The following is a 19,300-nucleotide window of genomic DNA, read 5'->3' as shown; positions in this document are numbered from 1 at the left end:
ATATCCCGAACCTGGCAGGACTGTTCTACTTTCTACAATTAATAAATATTTAATTAGTATAGTCTTAGCTGTCTGTATTATTCTAATTCAGATAAGGATAAACTTTTTTCTAAAATTCTTCATTTCTGAATGAATATAGGAACATTATAAATAACTAGATTGCTACAACACAGAATTTCCATGTTAACGGCAACAATGGCATTTTATCCTTTAGTGCCTAAAAGTAATTCTGAATACATTTTAGTATAATGTGGGAAATAGGCTTTAATATTTTGGATGCCAAAAAAATTATGTGCTTAATTAAATGTACATTACTCTATGTAGGTATATTCCAATCTTGATGATGACTATAGTAAACACAATACTTTGTAAGAAAAAAACAAAACAAAAAACAAAACAAAAACCAAGGAAAACCAACACTGTAGTTCCCATATCAAAGTACTATAAAAAAAGTGTTTATTAACAATTTTTATGTCTAATTTCATCAGTTAAAGAACAAATACAGACCTTTGATACAAGATTAAAACAATAATCTATGTAAGCAATCACACTTCCTCCTTACTACTCAGCCAGGGCTTTGCCTCCATTCTAAGACATTCTGAGGATGTGCTCTCTTTAAAGGTAATTCTTAAAAAGTTACTGGGGAAATCACTTGCCTCCTGATGCTCATTCTTGATCATTTTACTGAGAAACTGATGACAAAAGTTTTGCAACTTGTATATAAATTATGCTGACTTTAGACATTCAATTCCATTATTTACCAGACTCACCAGAATCTGTCTCTGTAGGGCATACCTAACAGAAAACATCTTTAGCTACTTTGCAACAGGCTACATCTTTGTGATAATGTTATCCTCCTATCTTATGCACATATATATAATCTCTATGCAGTAAAACAAAGAAAGGCTGGATCAGGGTGCCAGGGCCTTCTCTCACCTCGATTTCAGATCTTAACCAAGCTTAACATACCACCTCCTCCAGGAAGCAGTCCCTGATCACTGATCCCAAAGCAACTATTCCCCTCTAAATTGTCAGAGCAATTTACTTATGCCATTTTTTAAAGTATCTATTCCTTTCTACCTTTTATTTTGTGTATTAAGCATATATTAAATTATAAGAAGTTATCAGCTTCTCATGTATAAAGACTCTTACATACTTCTGCTTCTCAGAACAAACTCAATGAATGCTCATGAAATAAATAACATTGCATAATATTTACTTAGTGACTAAAAAACTACTATATTATTGAGGTATACCTTTGGTGGCTACAAAAATTACCAATCAATCAAAATGCTTATCAAAAATAGTAAAATACATTCGCAAAATACTCAAGTAAAATATATACCATATCCAACTGGAGGGAGGATACAGTAACCCTTGCAAGATAGATCCGCAGCTATAAAAATGATTTTTACTTACTTGTCTCCAAAAAACTTTCTCCAGAATTCAGCAGCATCTGCTTTTGTGATACGAAAGTTATCTCCCTGGAATTGACCATTGGGAAAGATTGCTTTGATTTCTGCCAGCATGTGACTGAAGATAAGGGACAGTTTTGTGAGATTTCGTCTGTAGGCACAAGGGAAAAAAATGAAGATAAGAAATAAATACCTATATGCATACAAATTTTTATGGGAATATATATTAAGACAAATGTTATGAATGTATCAACGTACGTCTTGGTGGTTGATCATGAAAACCTCAACTGAATGCTGCCCTTAAAAACAATGTTTATGAAAACATTGAAAATTTAAATTCCTAACAAAGTTGTCAATTTATTAGTCATCCATGTATTCATTTAACATAAACACAAATAAGATAAATTACATAATTTCACTGAGCTCACAGATTAATGGAAGAGATTGACACTTAAAAAATAATAATCAAATATAAATGGTAAACATAAAAGAGAGAGTGACTATTTCTACCTGGGGGAGTAAGGAAAGATTTGTCATCAGAGGAGAATCTAGGAAGAAAACTCATTGTTTGACAGATAAAGACCTGGAGTGGAAAGGGAGGATGGAGAGGGAAGTAAAAGGTATTTCAGGCGGTAGAAACAGCATGTACAAAAGTTTAATACATAAGTATAAAATGAAAATGTATTTGTATTATATCATTTTTGGCATAGTTGAAGCAGAGCAGAGGGTAACTGGAGAAAATAACATGAGACAAAGTAGGAAACTTTGGTTGGGACATGACATAAAGAGGCATCTAAATCAATGTGCAGTTTTTGTTAAACATACTTGCCACTCCTACCTAAATATCAGATTTTCTGAGGATGGTTTCTAGATATGTGCATATTTTAGAAGCCCCCTGGGCAATTCTAATGTGCTTTCCTCATTAAAAGGTACTGCTATAAGAAATGGAGAGTCAGGCCAGGTGTGGTGGCTCACCCCTGTAATCCTACCACTTTGGGAGGGAGGCTGAGGCGGCCAAATGGCTAGAGCCCAGAGTTTGAGACCAGCCTGGGCAACATGGCAAGACCTCATCTCCCACAAAAAATTGGCGGGGTGTGGGAGCACATGCCTATAGCCCCAGTTATCAGGAAGGCTGACATGATCTCTTGAGCTGGGAGGCAGAGGTTGCAGTGAGACATGATCACGTCCTTCCACTCCAGCATGGGTAACAGAGTGAGACAATGTCTCAAAAACAAAAAATTAAAGAGAAAAGAAATAAATCAAGAGTCAAATGGATTAACAGATCCAGAATTCTGAAGACTTGATGAAGTCTGTTTTAGAAGGAAAAAATTGTAGTAGTATGACAAAATGGTTTAGAACGGAGATACGGGTGTCACCTCTATTCTAATTTCCGTATTAAATTCGGGAGATTCTGGCAAGATTTAAACCAGGCTTCATACTACAAAATAGTACTATCAATCACCTGTAATCCTTGCTAACATTTCTTAAATTTTCAATATTATGTTAATTGGCATAAAACTACTAGTGCTAGATAGGTAAGAAGCAATTAAAACACAAAATACTAAATAACTTCCCAGTTTTAAACAAACCATATTTCTTTACATCCCCTTTTGCTCAGAATGACCAGAAATCAATAGGTACATTTTGCATATGTTTTCACTTTGAAGCTTCAGCTATTATGCATGTGTATGTGCGCCTGTATATATGAGAGAGGGAGCGGGGGCGGGGGGAGACAGAGAGAGAGTGAGTGAGTGTGTGTGTGTGTGTTGGGAGGTGAATGGAGGCAAGTGTGTTAGTACTCAATAAAAATATAGCAGAAAATTAATATAGAGAAAGTCATCAAATTTACAACATATAAAACCATATAATGTATCAACAGAACTTTGTCATTGAAAGTTACGTGTCTTTGCTCCATATTTACTAATGTATCTGTGTTTAATAACTGCCAAATAATAACAAAAACTCATGTTTGTTACCAAGGAGATCATGTAATATGTACCTGACAATAAAATCATTGGGTGACACACTTTCTAAAACATTTACAAAGGAGACACATAACTTCCTGTATAAGATGAATATAGAATAAAGATACTCATGATCAAAAGTGGGAAAAGTAGTAATAAGAAGAATGCAGTAAGATATTCTATAAAGTCCATAAATTCATCTTCCCTAAAAAACTAAAAAAAAAAAAAAAAATCACCTATTTCCATAACTTACATTATCTACGAAAAGCTTTTTGATGAAATGTGGGGGGGTGGGGTCATAACATAGGCCTTCTTTTAATGCTTGCCCTGTGCCCATAAATAATCTGCAAAATTCATTATAATATACACAAATGTTATATCATTTTATTAGATTCAGCCACTTTTGCACAACTCAACCTAATCCAAGTGTAAAACTTTTGTTAATTAGTTGAATCTTTGATATCAATATGATTTTGTCATTTATGTTAACACGCCATCAATTTAGATGATGGTAGACATAAGATATTCAGTTTTAAAAAATAAAAAGTAAACTGTTTTACTATATCAAAGGAAAGACTTGTGGCTAATACAAACTACAATGAACTTCTAAGATTTGAGTTTAAGAAAAGTATAAAGTCACCTTAGGAAATCTGCAATGAATGTATTTCTATAATTGGGCGAAAGATTTAATTTTTACCACACTTCCAATTGATACATACAAAAGAAAAAAGAAAAATTAAGATGACTATAATTAGGGTAAACCAACTGTTCTTTATTTTCTGAATTGGCTGCACTCCATTCCCTTGATTCTTTGTCCTTTAATCATATCCAATTTTTTTTTTTTTAATTTTTACTTGTTAGATCTAAAGTCTGAAACACCATGCCAGTGATTACCCATTCTGGGTATCTGATCCACTGGCTATATAGACCCTGAACTTTAAAAGAAACATAGTAACATTTTTTATAGTCTAGAAGCTCTAATAATCACCAGCATCTATATAAATACTCACTATTGATTATAAAATGTGTATATACTTCTATTTTCTTGCTTCTGCAAATGGATCACCACAATTTTATTTGGCTTTTTGCACAAAATAAGGCAACGAAAAAATACATTTTGCCTTTAGTCTTGAAAGAAACTCAAGCTCATATTGTTAAAAATATTTGAATATATATATGCATATATACATACACATTCCAGAATATATATATTTATTTTATACTTATACACTCATACACACTCCATATATATGTAAGTAATCATCTTAGAAATCTACTATTTAACATATTTATAGAGGTTGCAATCTACACCAAGGTATGAAAAGAACTGACAAACTTATTCTGTTGGAGCTTAAAAGGAAAAAAAAAAAAGAACCAAAAACTAATTCTGATATCTAATGTCATTTAAATTTGTTATCACAGCAAATACATTTTCTTTTTTATATGATACTGTGACTTATTTTTGTTTACAATGTTTTGCTATGTAGTATGTGCTTTCCTTATTCCCCTATCCCACTCTGCATCCTTTGATATCCACTTGATTTTTTCGAAGCGGATTTTTGCCCTTGTTGCCCAGGATGGAGTGCAATGGCGTGATCTCAGCTCACCGCAACCTCTGTCTCCCGGGTTCAAGCGATCCTCCTGCCTCAGCCTCCCAAGTAGCTGGGATTATAGGCATGCACCACCACACCATGCCCGTCTAATTTTGGATTTTTAGTAGACAACGGGTTTCACCATGCTGGTCAAGCTGGTCTCAAACTCCTGACCTTAGGTGATCTACCCGTCTCAGCCTCCTGAAGTGCTGGGATTATAGGCATGAGCCATTGTGCCCAGCCTGACACCCATTTAAAAAAAAAACTTTCAATTTTGAAAATAAAACAATCCAAGAATACAATCATCTCTAACTAGCTAGACATAGGGAGAAGAAAAGAAACAATCACACATCTTTGTAAATGGAATTTTTTCTATTATGCAATTTTTCCACACTTAGCCAATTTTCCCTAAGCCCATGGGATTTCCCATCATCATAAGACCTAAAATGATGACTGCCTAATAAAGGGTCTGATACTGAGTAAGAATATATTTCTGACACTAAAACAAAACAATCCCCAGACAACTAACTAAATACAAATCTGCCCAGAAAGAAAACACTGAATAATCTTATAAATGTAATTTCAATTTTAATAAATTTTAGATGGAATTTTTGACATTAGTTCTTTCACTTAAAAGAGAAGCTTCTTATTTCCACATATATTCCATTAACCATCACATTTATTCATTTGCTTTACATGGGATTTTGTTTACAATAAATAATTTTACAATAAAAGTTGTTTTTTTTTCTTTTTTTTTTGAGACAGAGTCTCACTCTGTCACCCAGGCTGGAGTGCAGTGGTGAGTTCTTGGCTCACTGCCAGCTCTATCTCCCAGGGTCACATCATTCTCCTGCTTCAGACTCCCGAGTAGCCGGGACTACAGGCGCCTGCTACCACGCCCGACTAATTTTTTGTATTTTTAGTAGAGACGGGGTTTCACCGTGTTAGCCAGGATGGTCTCGATCTCCTGACCTCGTGATCTGCCCACCGAGGCCTCCCAAAGTGCTGGGATTACAGGCGTGAGCCACTGCGCCCGGCCAATAAAAGTTTTTTAAAATACCAAGTATTTTAAAATACCAAATAATCAAAAAGTAGTTGTCAACACTGGCCAAACTGCCAAAGATGTTAACATTAGAGGAGCCTTAAAGAAGAAAGAGAGAGGGAGGAGTAAAAACCAAGGAAGGAGAAGAGCTACATTAAAAAGAGAGAAAGAGAGATGTGAAATGCATCCACAATGTCATCACCTAAGTAACAAGATACCTCTTTCATCCTGGATTCTGTCACCTATATCATATTTCTTTACAATGGTATAAATCAATTTCTCCAAATGTCAAGTTACATTGTGGGGATTCAACTAGAATGTGGATTTGAACTACAGTGAATTAGCATGCTGACTCTATTGGAATGATGGAGCTTCACTGTTTATTAGCAAGTTTTAACAGTCTAACATTGCTACAGTCAACATCATAAGCACAAAGGAAGTATATAATCGCTTGATGGAGGATGGCACAATGCTACCCTTAATGAATTTATCACATAGTGTGAAACAAAAAGTGATGAAGAGTCATCATAATACAATGTGGTAGGAGTAATCTGCTCTAATTATAGCCATCTTGACTTGAATTAAATTCATAAAACAAATAGAAAATATATCAAGATTTGATTAAGTAGCCTCCACTAAATGCAGGAGACACACACAAAGAATGTAATCTAATTATATTGCATGTAGTCCTCGAGTTTTTTCTATTCCAGAAACAGCTGTGCTATAAATCAGAGGAGGAAATAAAAAGCTTTAAATGCTGAATTAGTGAAAACTTTAAATGACTATTTTCAGTGAGGTGCAAAGTCTGTGAGAATGTGCTGCTTTTGGTAGAAGAAATGGGAGATGACACTTTTACCCAAAATCTATTAATAATTCAATTCTCACATTTAAAAGCTAGAACATGCTCTTCTTAATTTTTACAAGGTGAAACAAACTCAACATAAAAAGAAAGGCAGGACATAAAGAATAAAAACAGAGGTGCTTAAAATGAAACTCACATCCAGCTAAAGAGCAATTTCCACTGTATTTCTGATGTACTGCCCTCCAAAATGGGTTCAGAGATTTACTCCACACTGTTTCTGACCTTAGGAATGTTGTGATTCCTAAGTGAGGAGACTAGGCTGATGTGTTGCCTTTCATTTCTCTCTCATGAGAATAGAAACTATTACTGAGATGGGTCCTGAGAGTCTTGAATAAAACTGGATTCTTACCCATTTCCCCTGCCCAAATGCTTTAAAGTTTTAAATGTATCTAAGGGGAGTACACAACAAACATTAAAAGTTCAAATACCAATAAAGACTGAGTCTACCCAAAGTCGTAAGAGAAGTCAGCAGTGCACCTAGGAACATTCTAAACTGAAACACAGGCAGAAGGACAATTTTTCAACTTGCTCCATTTTACTTCTTGGATACTAAACTGATCACTTTAACAGAAATTTAGTAAACTAATTCCAAAAAATTACACTGAACTGGCAACTAAAGGAAGATCTTACATTTCCTTTGTTAAACACCTCATCTACCACTAGCATGGCTAGGGAGGTTACACCCAAAATTCTGGCTGGGAGAGATAACTTTGAGTATTCTTTGATCTCTCTGTAGTATTCTTTCTTTTTATTTATTTATTTATTTTTGATAGAGTCTCACTCTGTCGCCCAGGCTAGAGTGCAGCGGCGCTATCTAGGCTAACAGCAACCTCCACTTCATGGGTTCAAGCAATTCTCATGTCTCAGCCTCCAGAGGGCGTATGCCACCACACCTGGCTAATTTTTGTACTTTAGCAGAGATGGGGTTTCTTCATGTTGGCCAGGCTGGTTTGGAACTCCTGACCTTGAGTGATCCGCCCGCCTTGGCCTCCCAAAGTGCTGGGATTACAGGTGTGAGCCAACTGCGCCCGGCCTGTGGTATTCTTTTCAACATGTTATCTACAAAGTTTTATCAACAGCAAGAAGCTATCCCTCAAAATAAGGATGCTCTTCATAGGACAAATATATTTGCTTCTAAAATAAATAGATTTAAATGGACAGTTTACAAATGCCTTACTTAAAACACGAAATAACATGCCAGCCTATCATGCTCAATGTAATGTCCTTTGAGAAGCTTCCAAAAAGATATTCAAAATATATTCTGATTAATTTTTCTAGTATCTTACATACTGACGAGTTTGGTCCTTAAGTTTGTTAGTACTGGCTTAATATCCTTAGCCTGCTTAAAGATAAAGAAAATGTTACTTAACCTCTCTGTTTCCTCATTTCTAAAAATTTTGAATAAAAATACATAAGACATGTACATAAGATCCTGATGCATCTAATTTTTTGAAAATCTTCAATCAGTAAGTTATTAATTCTACTTACCACTTTTGTTTAAAATTATAAATACTTATAGCAGCATTTCTTCTTTTTCCATATAACTATCATCCAGTAAACTGATAGCTCTCTTATTAAGGTAAGAGAATCATATTCTCACATTATTAAGATCATCAATTATCATGATAGCCTCGTATAATTCAGAAACAGCAAACAATGGGCAAGTATTTGATAACAATCATTTAGTCATTTATTCTTCAAATCTCTGAGTGCCTATCATATGCCAGGCTTGGTCTAGGCACTGATATTACAAAGATGAAGATGACAGAATCCTATACCCAATGATTCTAAGGGATTTAGAGAGCTCCAAAGTTAAAGAACAATGCAGTTGGAACAAAGCTGAGATGGAACCAGAAAAAGATGGCAATCAGAAGAGAGAGAGTGTGTTTAAAATTTCCAGGGTGATGCAGTTCTGGCCAAAACGCATCTGGCCCTGTAACTGGTAGCTACAGCAGAGTGAAGGTGAATTAAGTCAGGAATTGGACAGCTTGAGGGTTGAATGGGGTCATTCATGTGGATTTTGAAACCTCCTAGAATTATAACAGCAGTATGTATGAAAAGAAGAACCACAATAACCTTACCTCAATATATTCAATAAAGTTTCCAAAATGATTTTTTTAATGTCAGTTATTTTAACTTTGCATCAATGCTAAAGCAGGATTAATATCGCTTGATGATTTCAACAAATGGTTTTATCTGGAAAATGTATTATGAAAACCTACGACAGCATAATATGATCACTCATACTTTCATTTGGTTTAAAAGCTTAACAATATCTATTTCAATAAAGAAAACTCCTTTGTCTTTAGTATTTAACTTCTTTTGATGAAACCTAATCTGTAACAAGTATTCTTTTGTAAAATAAACCTTTAAAATGTAGACCACTCCATTATTTGAGACAAAAAAGAAAAAAGAATCCATTCTTTCATTTCTTTACGATAAAACAAAATGAAAGTTCTGTAAACACAATGGAAAATCATGATTGCTACTAGATTCACACAGAAGCAACGAAAACACAGCAGAACTTTGACTATTTTTCAAAAGAAAAAGAAAGAAACATTACAAACGTTGGAAATTCAAACTATACTTCTATGACTTAGAGTTATGTGATAAAGACCAGTTTCATCAACAAGCAAAATAAACTTGAAACAACAACAGTAGTAACAAATTTTTTAAACAAATCTACATTAACTTTTTATTATTTGCTATTCTCAGTAGCCTATCATAAAACAGTGAAGTGGCAATCTGAATGGAGTCAATTAATCCATATTTATTGCTCCTGATCCTCTACCTTAATTTTAAATACATGGATCAAAAAGATATATTTGGTCAGTTTTTTTTCCCAAGTTCTACCCCAAACCCAGCAGGAAAATCCTACTTCTACTTGCTACATCATTTTTATCACTGTTGACAAATCAAGGATGGTTTTTGTTTTGTTTTTACTCAATAGAATATAGTTAGAAATTCTGGAAAATAATATTTTCCTCAAGTATTCTAGTGTCCTTTCCACCATTTCTCACACTACTTCTGTTTTCTCCCCAAGCTATCCGAATGGTCTACTTTCCTTGAGTTAAGCACCCCACTCTGATACAATGTTTCTATGCCTCAGCCTGTTGAATTCTCAAATGCATCAGCTTTATGTCCAAATATTTCCATGGAATCTTTTCCCTACCCCTTCCCATATGTGACATGCCACAACACTTTATCTGCCAGGGCACAGAGGTTTCCCTGAAGGGCACCATGGTTATTTTACATAGATACTGTGTTTCAGCTCTAACAGAGCACATGTCTTTGTTAGAGAAGAAAAAGTCTTATACCTGTAACAACTTCTTAAAATAGATATCCAATAAAAGTTTGTTAATTTCAAAGATTATAAAAAATATTTTTAAACTATAAATAAGGAATAATTTGCTGACCCCAAAACAGTGCTAATCAACAGACAGATAGGAATAAGCCTATAAAATTAGTTTACAGAAAAGAATTTTTAACCAAAACCCATTTTAATAGAGGATTAAAACTTGGAGTTTGACTTTAAATTAGAAAAATAGTTTTACTCTGTGAGTTCTGAGACCTTTTATTTTCTCTCATATTTTTTTCTTTCTTCATGAATGGTAAAACAGAATACCAGCAAGACAAAGGAAATTAATGCTATATCCCTCATGTGCAGTTTCCAGAAACTCAAGTAAATGTAACATATTTGTCATACTTTCTGAGGAAGCATAACATAGTTTCCCATCACACTAATTGTTCCCTGACAGTTCCTTCCTTCTTCTGGCTCTGGAAATTTTCCGTATTGATATCTGTGTCTCATTTCAATACTGTTCTTTTGGAATAGGATAAGTAAAACACAAATGAACCATAGGAAGAAAAAAGTCATCTCTCTGATGCTTATGTCATGCAATACTAACAGAAGAAAACTAAAATCATGAGATTTTTTTTCTACCTCTTCCCCAGGATTAAAATTATCTTTATTCAGTATGTGCAAATATAAAGATAAAAACAAGCACAAATTTGCCAAGCAATTCCTACTCATTTTAGGCATGATCTGATATAGATAACTCATAGAAAACTGGGAACCAGTGGTAGTGCAAGTGCATATGAAGTGCCCCAGATATGCCTTCTCCATTTGAAAGCCAATGCAGCCTGGTTGCCAATGGGGCCCTCTGAAGGATGGGAGACACTGCAGTGAGTCTGGAAATCTATTCTCACACATAACACTGTGTGAGTGGATCAGGGGGAAAGTGGGTAAAATGAAAGTGTAGAGTGAAAAAAGCAGGATAGGCGGGCGCGGTGGCTCAAGCCTGTAATCCCAGCACTTTGGAGGCCGAGACGGGCGATCACGAGGTCAGGAGATCGAGACCATCTGGCTAACATGGTGAAACCCCGTCTCTACTAAAAAATACAAAAACTAGCCGGGCGACATGGCAGGCGCCTGTAGTCCCAGCTGCTTGGGAGGTGAGGCAGGAGAATGGCGTAAACCCAGGAGCGGAGCTTGCAGTGAGCTGAGACCCGGCCACTGCACTCCAGCTGGGCGGCAGAGCAAGACTCGTCTCAAAAAAAAAAAAAAAAAAAAAAAAAAAAAAAAAAAGAAAAAAGCAGGATAATCAGTAGTATGCTCAGTACATCTTAGTTCTATTAAAAGGCTATAAATAGCACATTATAGATTATATGTAAATAGGAAAACAAATACAGGATATAAACAAAAAGGCATTATCAATAGTAACCTCTGGTTAGTAGAATTATTAAAATTTTTTCTTTCTTTTCTTCTTTAAATTGCCCTATTTTCAGTAAGAAACAAAAATGTCATTAAAAAGCCATTATATTGATGTTCTCTGATAAACCTGAGATGTGCCTACCGGAGACAGAATAGATTTCCAGACTCACTGCAATGTCTCTCTTCGTCTGAAAGGCCCCACTGGCAACCACACTGCTTCGGCTTTCAAATGGAGAAGGCATCTCTGGGGCACTGAAGCCAAACCACTTGCACAAACCACTGATTCCCAATTTTCTAAAAAGTGTCAGTCCTTCCCCCATAGTATATTCACAAACAGCACACCAGTAATTTTTCCACATCCTTCCCCCAAAGAAAAACCTCTTAGTTCTAATTTCATATCTTTGAAATAAAAACCAGACAATAGAAAGCTCAAACACTTAAATCCACAGTCTAAAAATGGTTTAAACAGAATGAGGGGTCTGGATCCTTAAATCTAGTTCGTGATTTATCTCCTTCCTTTATAATAGTTTCCTAAAAAATGCAACTAAAATTAAATTATTCTTAGGAGCAAGAAACCTCAGACTAGTTATATAGATAAATTAGCACATCACATGTATTCCTTGTCATATAACATCATGAAAGAAATATATATAGACGAACCCAACCAGATGATTCAATTAATTACATTTTTCTTCCATTTATTAGATATATGATATGTCTTAATAAGCATGATAACAGTTCAAGACAAGAACACTAATTTAGATGTCAGTGGTCTCACAGAAAAATGCTATCTTTTTAAAGCATTGAGACTATGCCAGGTAGTTTTTTTCTTTCAAAATGAAAAATAAAAAGTAATCATAGAAAAACGTGGCTGTAATAACCCACTAGGTCTCAGCAGTACAATTTCCCTGAACCACTATAAAAGTCTTAAACTTTCTGAATATAATGATGACTAATATAAATATATATACATACATATATGTATGTATGTATATATATATGCATTTTTTAAAGGTCTAAGATTTTCACAAACGCAAAAGTTAAGCTGGATTTAATGTGTTCTACAGCTGAGAGGTGGCGATGGGACCTTTTTGGATACTCGGTTTACATTTCTAATAACAAGGCTAATTAAGGAAATACTAGGATACAGTGGAAGAAAACACAGTGTTGATAGACCAGGTTTCTAGACACAACTCTGTCCTTCACACTATTCCATGATATGAACCGCAGTGAAAGCTTCTCTTATCCAAACCCTCTTCTATAAAACCAGGGGGTTGTGGTACATATGTTCTATGGCCCCATACCATTCTATGGGACTATCTACCACTTTTATTCTGATCAGCAGGAGACTGGATAACTCTGGCACTAAAATGTCTATATACTTTAAGCAAAAATTGTGAATCCATTTCACAACTTACAATTAACACGAAAGTACAACAGGTTATATGATGTTTTCAACTTATAGACTTTCCTCAATATGCCTCAGTCTTAGACTGAGGAAATCCTGAAGGCAGTATGCCAGGAATCTAACATAGAAAACTGAAATTACGGTAAGCACAAAAACTTTCAATTAGTATATTTGAAAGCCTTGACTTTTATTTTGTTCTTTACCATCACAGGCATCACTGACATTTCTTTTTTTCTTTTTTCAACAATGAAAACTCCATGAATAACACTGGCCCTCAAAACAAAGAAAACCACAAAGCAGCAGAAATAATTTTTTTAAAAGGCAATTTAAAATCTGTGTTTCATGTTAATGAATAGTAAACACCAGAATACTGAAACCATATGAAAAATATAAACTGTAGTAGAATGGAATATGCCCACTGGGAAACTTCAGATTTAAGAAGCTGACTTATTTATTTGCTCTTGGTGAGGCAATGTGCTAATATTTGTAGTAGACACAGGATAACATCAGATGTAAAAGTTTTACCTTTCATCTCACCCAACAACTCAGAAATTTCCAAATTTGGAGAGACTACTACTTTTACCACATGATGACTCCTCAATAATGTGATCCAAATACCTTTATAATCTCAGTCTGACTGCAAACAGAATTATCCCCCCACATAAATAAAACTATCCTCAGATATTGGCTCTGAAGCAGAAAGACAAATTTATCTGCCTATACCATTGAAGGTAATATATTACAATAGTGAAAAGCTCCAGCTCTAAAGTAAAAAAAAAAAAAAAAAAAAGCAGGAGTGTCCAATCTTTTGGTTTCCTTGGGCCACACATAAAATACACTAACACTAACAATAGCTGATGAGCTTAAAACAAGAAGTCATAAAAAAAATCTCATAATGTTTTAAGAAAGTTTACGAATTTGTGTTGGGCTACATTCAAAGCTGTACTGGGCCATATGAGGCCCACAGGCCACAGGTTAGACAAGCTTGCTCTAAAGCTTAAACCACTTACTAACTAGATGACCTTGGACACTGACTTAACCTCTTTAAGCTCAGTTTTCTGATCTCTAAAACATACATTGTAAAAGTACTTAGCTAATTTTGTAAAGGATTGAGTACTTAGCTCAATTTGTAAAAAATTAAAAATGGCCACAAAATCTTTGGTACTCTTCTCAACACAGGGGAGTCTATTTCCCTCCCCTTTTACTGAAGTAGCCTGTGACTTGCTTTACTCAATAACGTGTGGTAGAAATGATACTACATAAATTTTGAGCTAGGCACTACAAGTTCAGCAGTTTCTGCCTCTGCCTCTTTAAAAATTATCTTGCATTTAGCTGCCATGTTCTGAGGAAGCCCAAGCAATCACGCAGAAAGACCCAAGTATGCTCCCAGCTGCCAAATACCAAATGCTAAGCATGTGAGTAAAGCCACTGAACATTCTAGCTGAATTAGCATCCCAACCAACATTACACGAAGCAGAAGAAACATTCAGTAAACCCACAAAACCATGACAAATAATAATAAATCAAGCCACAAAGTTTTGAGGTGGTTTGCTATACAGCAGTAGAGAATTAGTTTAGAAAATCGATAAAGAGTATGCATTCAATAATGTTAATTGTTATTAGCACAATTAGAGCTATCAATCTGTTATTATCACCATACTCAATACTAGCACTTGAAATGATAGGGCTCTTTTCTCTCTGAGAATAGAAATAAGTGAAGAAGTTGTATATAAAGTATTAACCATCTTATTTAAGAATTTTATTCTTGTTAAAGTAATTTTTACATTAGAAATTATAAATTTTACATGTTCTATATTTTCTCTGATACAAAAACTAACCAGGAAAGGTTTTTAGAAGAAATTTATACTATCCTATTTGGAAAGCAGCATACCCAGATTTGAATCAGAAGGAATTTACTGCAATTAATTCCCAAAACATATTTACTTAGATAACCACACAATGAACTGAACTATGAGAATACCATTAAGCTAATCCACTGATTTCTACTGACAATAGACTTAATTTCTACAAGTTTTAAGTTCTCAAAGGTAGAAAAATCCCTGACATTGTATGTAGTAAAATGTAAGCAAAGACATAGAATGTTTATAGCTCTAACAGCAGTATCTTTTAATTAAGCTGCCATTTAAATTACGTGTTTTCTGAAGACAATTTAACATAACTAGATTTGACATATGTCTAGATAAGAAATCATCCTGGATGTTGGCTTGTCTAGTTCTATTCAGTGGGGGTCTCTGTTTAAAAGTCAAGCACTATTAATAATCCAACTTACCAACACTAAAGATACATATTGGTTTTTTTAGCGTAATTCTTTTGGCGTCCAGCTGTACCTGACGTATCATTACAATGCTTTTAAGAAGACATTTAAAAATACTGCTTAACAGATCACTATACCTGTCTACCTATGTAAACACTATTAGAGAAATGGTTATTCAATAGATGCATTGCTATACCCAAGACTTGCAGGACTTAATTTATATGGTAAGCACCAGAATCAACTGTTATTCCTCTCATGAAGACATTGATCATTTTGATGTAATAAAAATAAGAAAACAATTTTTAAAACAAATTTTAACATATCTGTTAAACATTAAAATGATGGGAAGATTGTGTACTTTTTAAAAAAAAAAGATTTCTTGCTTAATTATTTCTTAAGGAATTAAATATTCAAATAGAGGAAAAAGTGCTATAAATAATCCGCAAAGATCAGGCTGCAAAGCAGCACTAGAAAATCTTTTCATTTTCTTACATATCTTACTCATGTCACAGCTTGCTGCTTCTTTGTCTAAAAGTATAGCTTACTTACACAAATATCAGTTCTCCCTGTTTTCAGATTGATTTTAGATGCATAAAAATTATAATCAACATATATGGAGTTCCATTGACTGTAATAAAGTTTATTCACTCAATGAACCTTTTTTGAGGACCTGCTAAAATCTGCCACTACATTCAGTAATGGAAATATAAGATAAAGACCAGTTCAGTCCTTGCTTTCTGGGAGTCGACAGTCTAGTGGTTACTTAGATAGAGAAACACACAATTACATACACTCTAACTGTACAACTAAGGTCATTCAAGGTCCTTCCAAAACACAAGAGCTAAAGAGAGGTGTTCAACTCTGTTAAGAGGAGCAGAGCAAATGCAGAAGAACGTGCCAGGCAACAAGCCTGGCAGTTGAAGGCATACAGATGTAGATCAGTCTGGCAATATGACAGATTGCAGGGTTAGAAGTGATGTGTATTCAGGAAAGAGGCTGACAGGGGAGCACATCATAGATACGACACTGCCTCCCCATCCAGGCTGTCTATTGTGCCAGCACAGGACCCCTTCTACCCATGCTGCTCAGGAATGCAGAGGTCTGCATGTGCAACCATGCTTCCACCAGGGAGAACTGCAGGAGTGGGGAGTTCAAAATAGAAAACCACTTTCAATAATACGTTATCACAAGGCATAATTTAATCATTAGGAATTCTCAGATTTTTACCCAAATTTAAAAGATCTGTTGAAGATTTCGCTGTTGTAAGATAATAAATGAGTTTAGAGCGTTTCTTCCCTGTGTCCTTGATGAAATATAATCTAGATTTAACAAATTGAGAAAAAAAGCAAAAGAAAACAATGGTGTACAGAGAAGAATGCACCAGAAGCCTATGTCTTAGAAGCAGATGTTCTACTCTGGCAGACTCTCAGCCCCTGGTGTATTAACCATTTGAAACACATTCAGAAATCACACTGTTGATGTACTTCTGAAAAGATGTGTTTCTCTTTCAAAATACCACAGTTAATTCCCTCACTTCCAGAAATGATTCATCCGATAAATATTTAGTGTAGTAAAGAAATATAGCCTTTATTCATGATCTAAAATAGAAGAATGAGCTGAATATGGCAAACTCAAAACACATATTATCAATAACCAATCAAATACCATGCCACCTGCTGACATTCTCTTAAGGAATTCTCTTGATAGAGAGACTCCCAGCAGCTCTCAAGAATAAACCCCACTTGATTCTACGGACTACACTGAAATCTGTTTTTTTTTAAACGGAGTGAAGTTAAGCATTACATTTTTCCATTAAGTTTTATGGCGCAAGATAAATTTCCTGTGTCAAAATCTGTCACAAAAATCTGTTTTCCAGACATCTGGTGTCACACACAAGAATATGGTACCACATGGGGATATCTGTAAATAGCAATGGGTGGCCTAGCATTTGGTTTCTGATCAGAATTTATTTTCAGTATGTTAGTTGGTGAGTTTAATTTGGATTTTATTAATATTTATTTTTATCACTGTTCATTCCATAATAGTTATTTTATATATGCCACAAGGAATAATACAGTATCTTCTTCATTGTTTACAGCATTTTCATATTTAAGTGTAAACAAGGAAAAACTAAATACACGGAGTGGTGAATCTTATTTAAATCTTATTTAAGTATCTAACAATGACACTCAAAATTTGGTCCTTAGACCAGCAGCATAGCAATTACCTCAGAGCTTGTTAAAAATGCAGAATCTCAGGTCCCACCCCAGAACTGCTGACTCAGAATATACACTTTAATAAGATCCCCAGGTGATTCTTATGCATGTTTAATGTCTGAAAGCATTGGTTTAGCAGGAACCTCAAAAGATCCTTTATTCTTCACTGCTCTGCCTCTAGGTAATACTACATCTAAAGCATCTTCAAGATCTCAGTACTTATTTAAAGATTTGTGAAAGTGATTCCTCTCTGTTGTCCCAAACCACATATCTATCAGTCAGTCCCTCTCAAGCGGGGAGGCTGCTAACGTCACTACTGGACTAGAGCATCATTGTTTTAGAGTGAGTTAGCTTCTCTTTCAGGTCAGACCTCAAGGGCAACTACTTATGGGACTTTCATTTGTCATCCCTCTTGCTCAATAACTCTGAAGTACTCATCCCCTCCTAGTCTTTGACAGCCCAGTTCTAGAACAGCGTGTACTTTTCACATTTGTAAATATCAACATCAGACTGATAATTCTCTCATCACCACACCCCAGTTCACCCCCACATTTCTATCCTGGGAGAAAAATTAAATTCTTCTGATGGGTCAACAGATTGCCAAAGGTCAGAAAGAGGGCTGCTCTTTCCTTGCTCCCTCCCACTACAAGAAATGGAAGAGGACCAGGCACATCACAAGTTCAGTCTAAGTGTGGCTCACCTCTGCCTAATTTGAGAAAGGAGCAAATTAGTTCTTCCCTCAATAATCCCCATCAATCACCATTAACCTTTGAGATTCCTAAACACAAACAATCCACCTGCCATATTTAGTTCTATCCTTAAGATCAGGAAAGGAGGAAAAAAATTTAAAAAGCAAGACCAACCAGTAAAGAAATAAAAAAGTATTTTCTCCAAATGCACCACTAAGATGCTTTCTGCTCTGGAACTGATTTTTCCTACTGTTATGTATCTCTCTGTAACTTAATAATTAAAGAGCCATAGGGCCTCCCCGATTGCTTCCACCAGCATAAATATCCTTGGAAAATGTCAGTCAAGTACTGTTAACTTATTTTGTCATGAGAACCTCTAATCAAAAGAGAAAGATCTTGACACAGTCTGTGGTGGGATGTTGAATGCTACATCAAAGAACAAGGCCAGAGAGTGGTTTGAAAGGAGCAGCTGCAGAATCCTACATGCTGGTACCTGAGAAAAGGAAAGTGAAAGGCAGAACTCTGGGTGGAGCACACAAGCATGCCTAGCACTCTCTGGAAAGCTGGCCCTGCAGTAATAAACCAATGATAAAATGAACTAAGGGGCTCTGAAAAGCTGTGATGCAGGGAAGCAAGTCTTTTCATAAGGAACTGATGGAGGAAGGTGTTCCTTCCATAAACCTCTGGTTACCAGATGCTTTTATTTAAGAGATGCTAAAATGTTTAACAAAAAAAAAAAAGGAAGGGGGAGGGATTGACATAGGACTCTTATTTAGTTCACCAAATGACACCATTAACACAAAATCTATTATTTATCTGTCATTAATATTTTCACACAAGAACAAGGAAAAAAAATCTCAGGAAAAAAAGTATCCATTTAAATGGAATAAACTGAATTTCATGAAATATTCACTAAAATGCCTATTATAACTTCCAGTTTCAGGTCACAAATGGGTGCTAAGGAACTCATCAGGAGCAATTCTCAGGAAAATCCGAGGTGTAGCTGTTCCACCCTGCAGTACATCCACATGCTTCTAATCATAGGAGTAGAACTGAACTCAATATACACTACAAACTTTGAAAAAGAAATGTGAACGAAGGTGACAAAAAAGCTTCTCACAAA

General features: G+C 35.1%; 1 protein-coding gene across 6 annotated transcripts in view; it reads right to left on the bottom strand.

Annotated features, from left to right (window-relative positions):
• CBLB (Cbl proto-oncogene B) overlaps window positions 1-19,300 on the bottom strand; it is a 220,875-nt gene that overhangs the window by 126,206 nt on the left and 75,369 nt on the right. For all 6 annotated transcript variants that reach the window (XM_033211395.1, XM_033211398.1, XM_033211394.1 and 3 more), the window contains one exon: window positions 1,420-1,566. In XM_033211395.1, the coding sequence (XP_033067286.1) occupies window positions 1,420-1,566 (147 nt within the window). The remainder of the gene's footprint in view (window positions 1-1,419; window positions 1,567-19,300) is intronic.

Source organism: Trachypithecus francoisi, unplaced genomic scaffold (assembly GCF_009764315.1).
Source record: "Trachypithecus francoisi isolate TF-2019V2 unplaced genomic scaffold, Tfra_2.0 Lachesis_group0, whole genome shotgun sequence".
NCBI classification, from domain to species: Eukaryota; Metazoa; Chordata; class Mammalia; order Primates; family Cercopithecidae; genus Trachypithecus; species Trachypithecus francoisi.
This window is presented reverse-complemented; position numbering and strand designations above follow the sequence as displayed.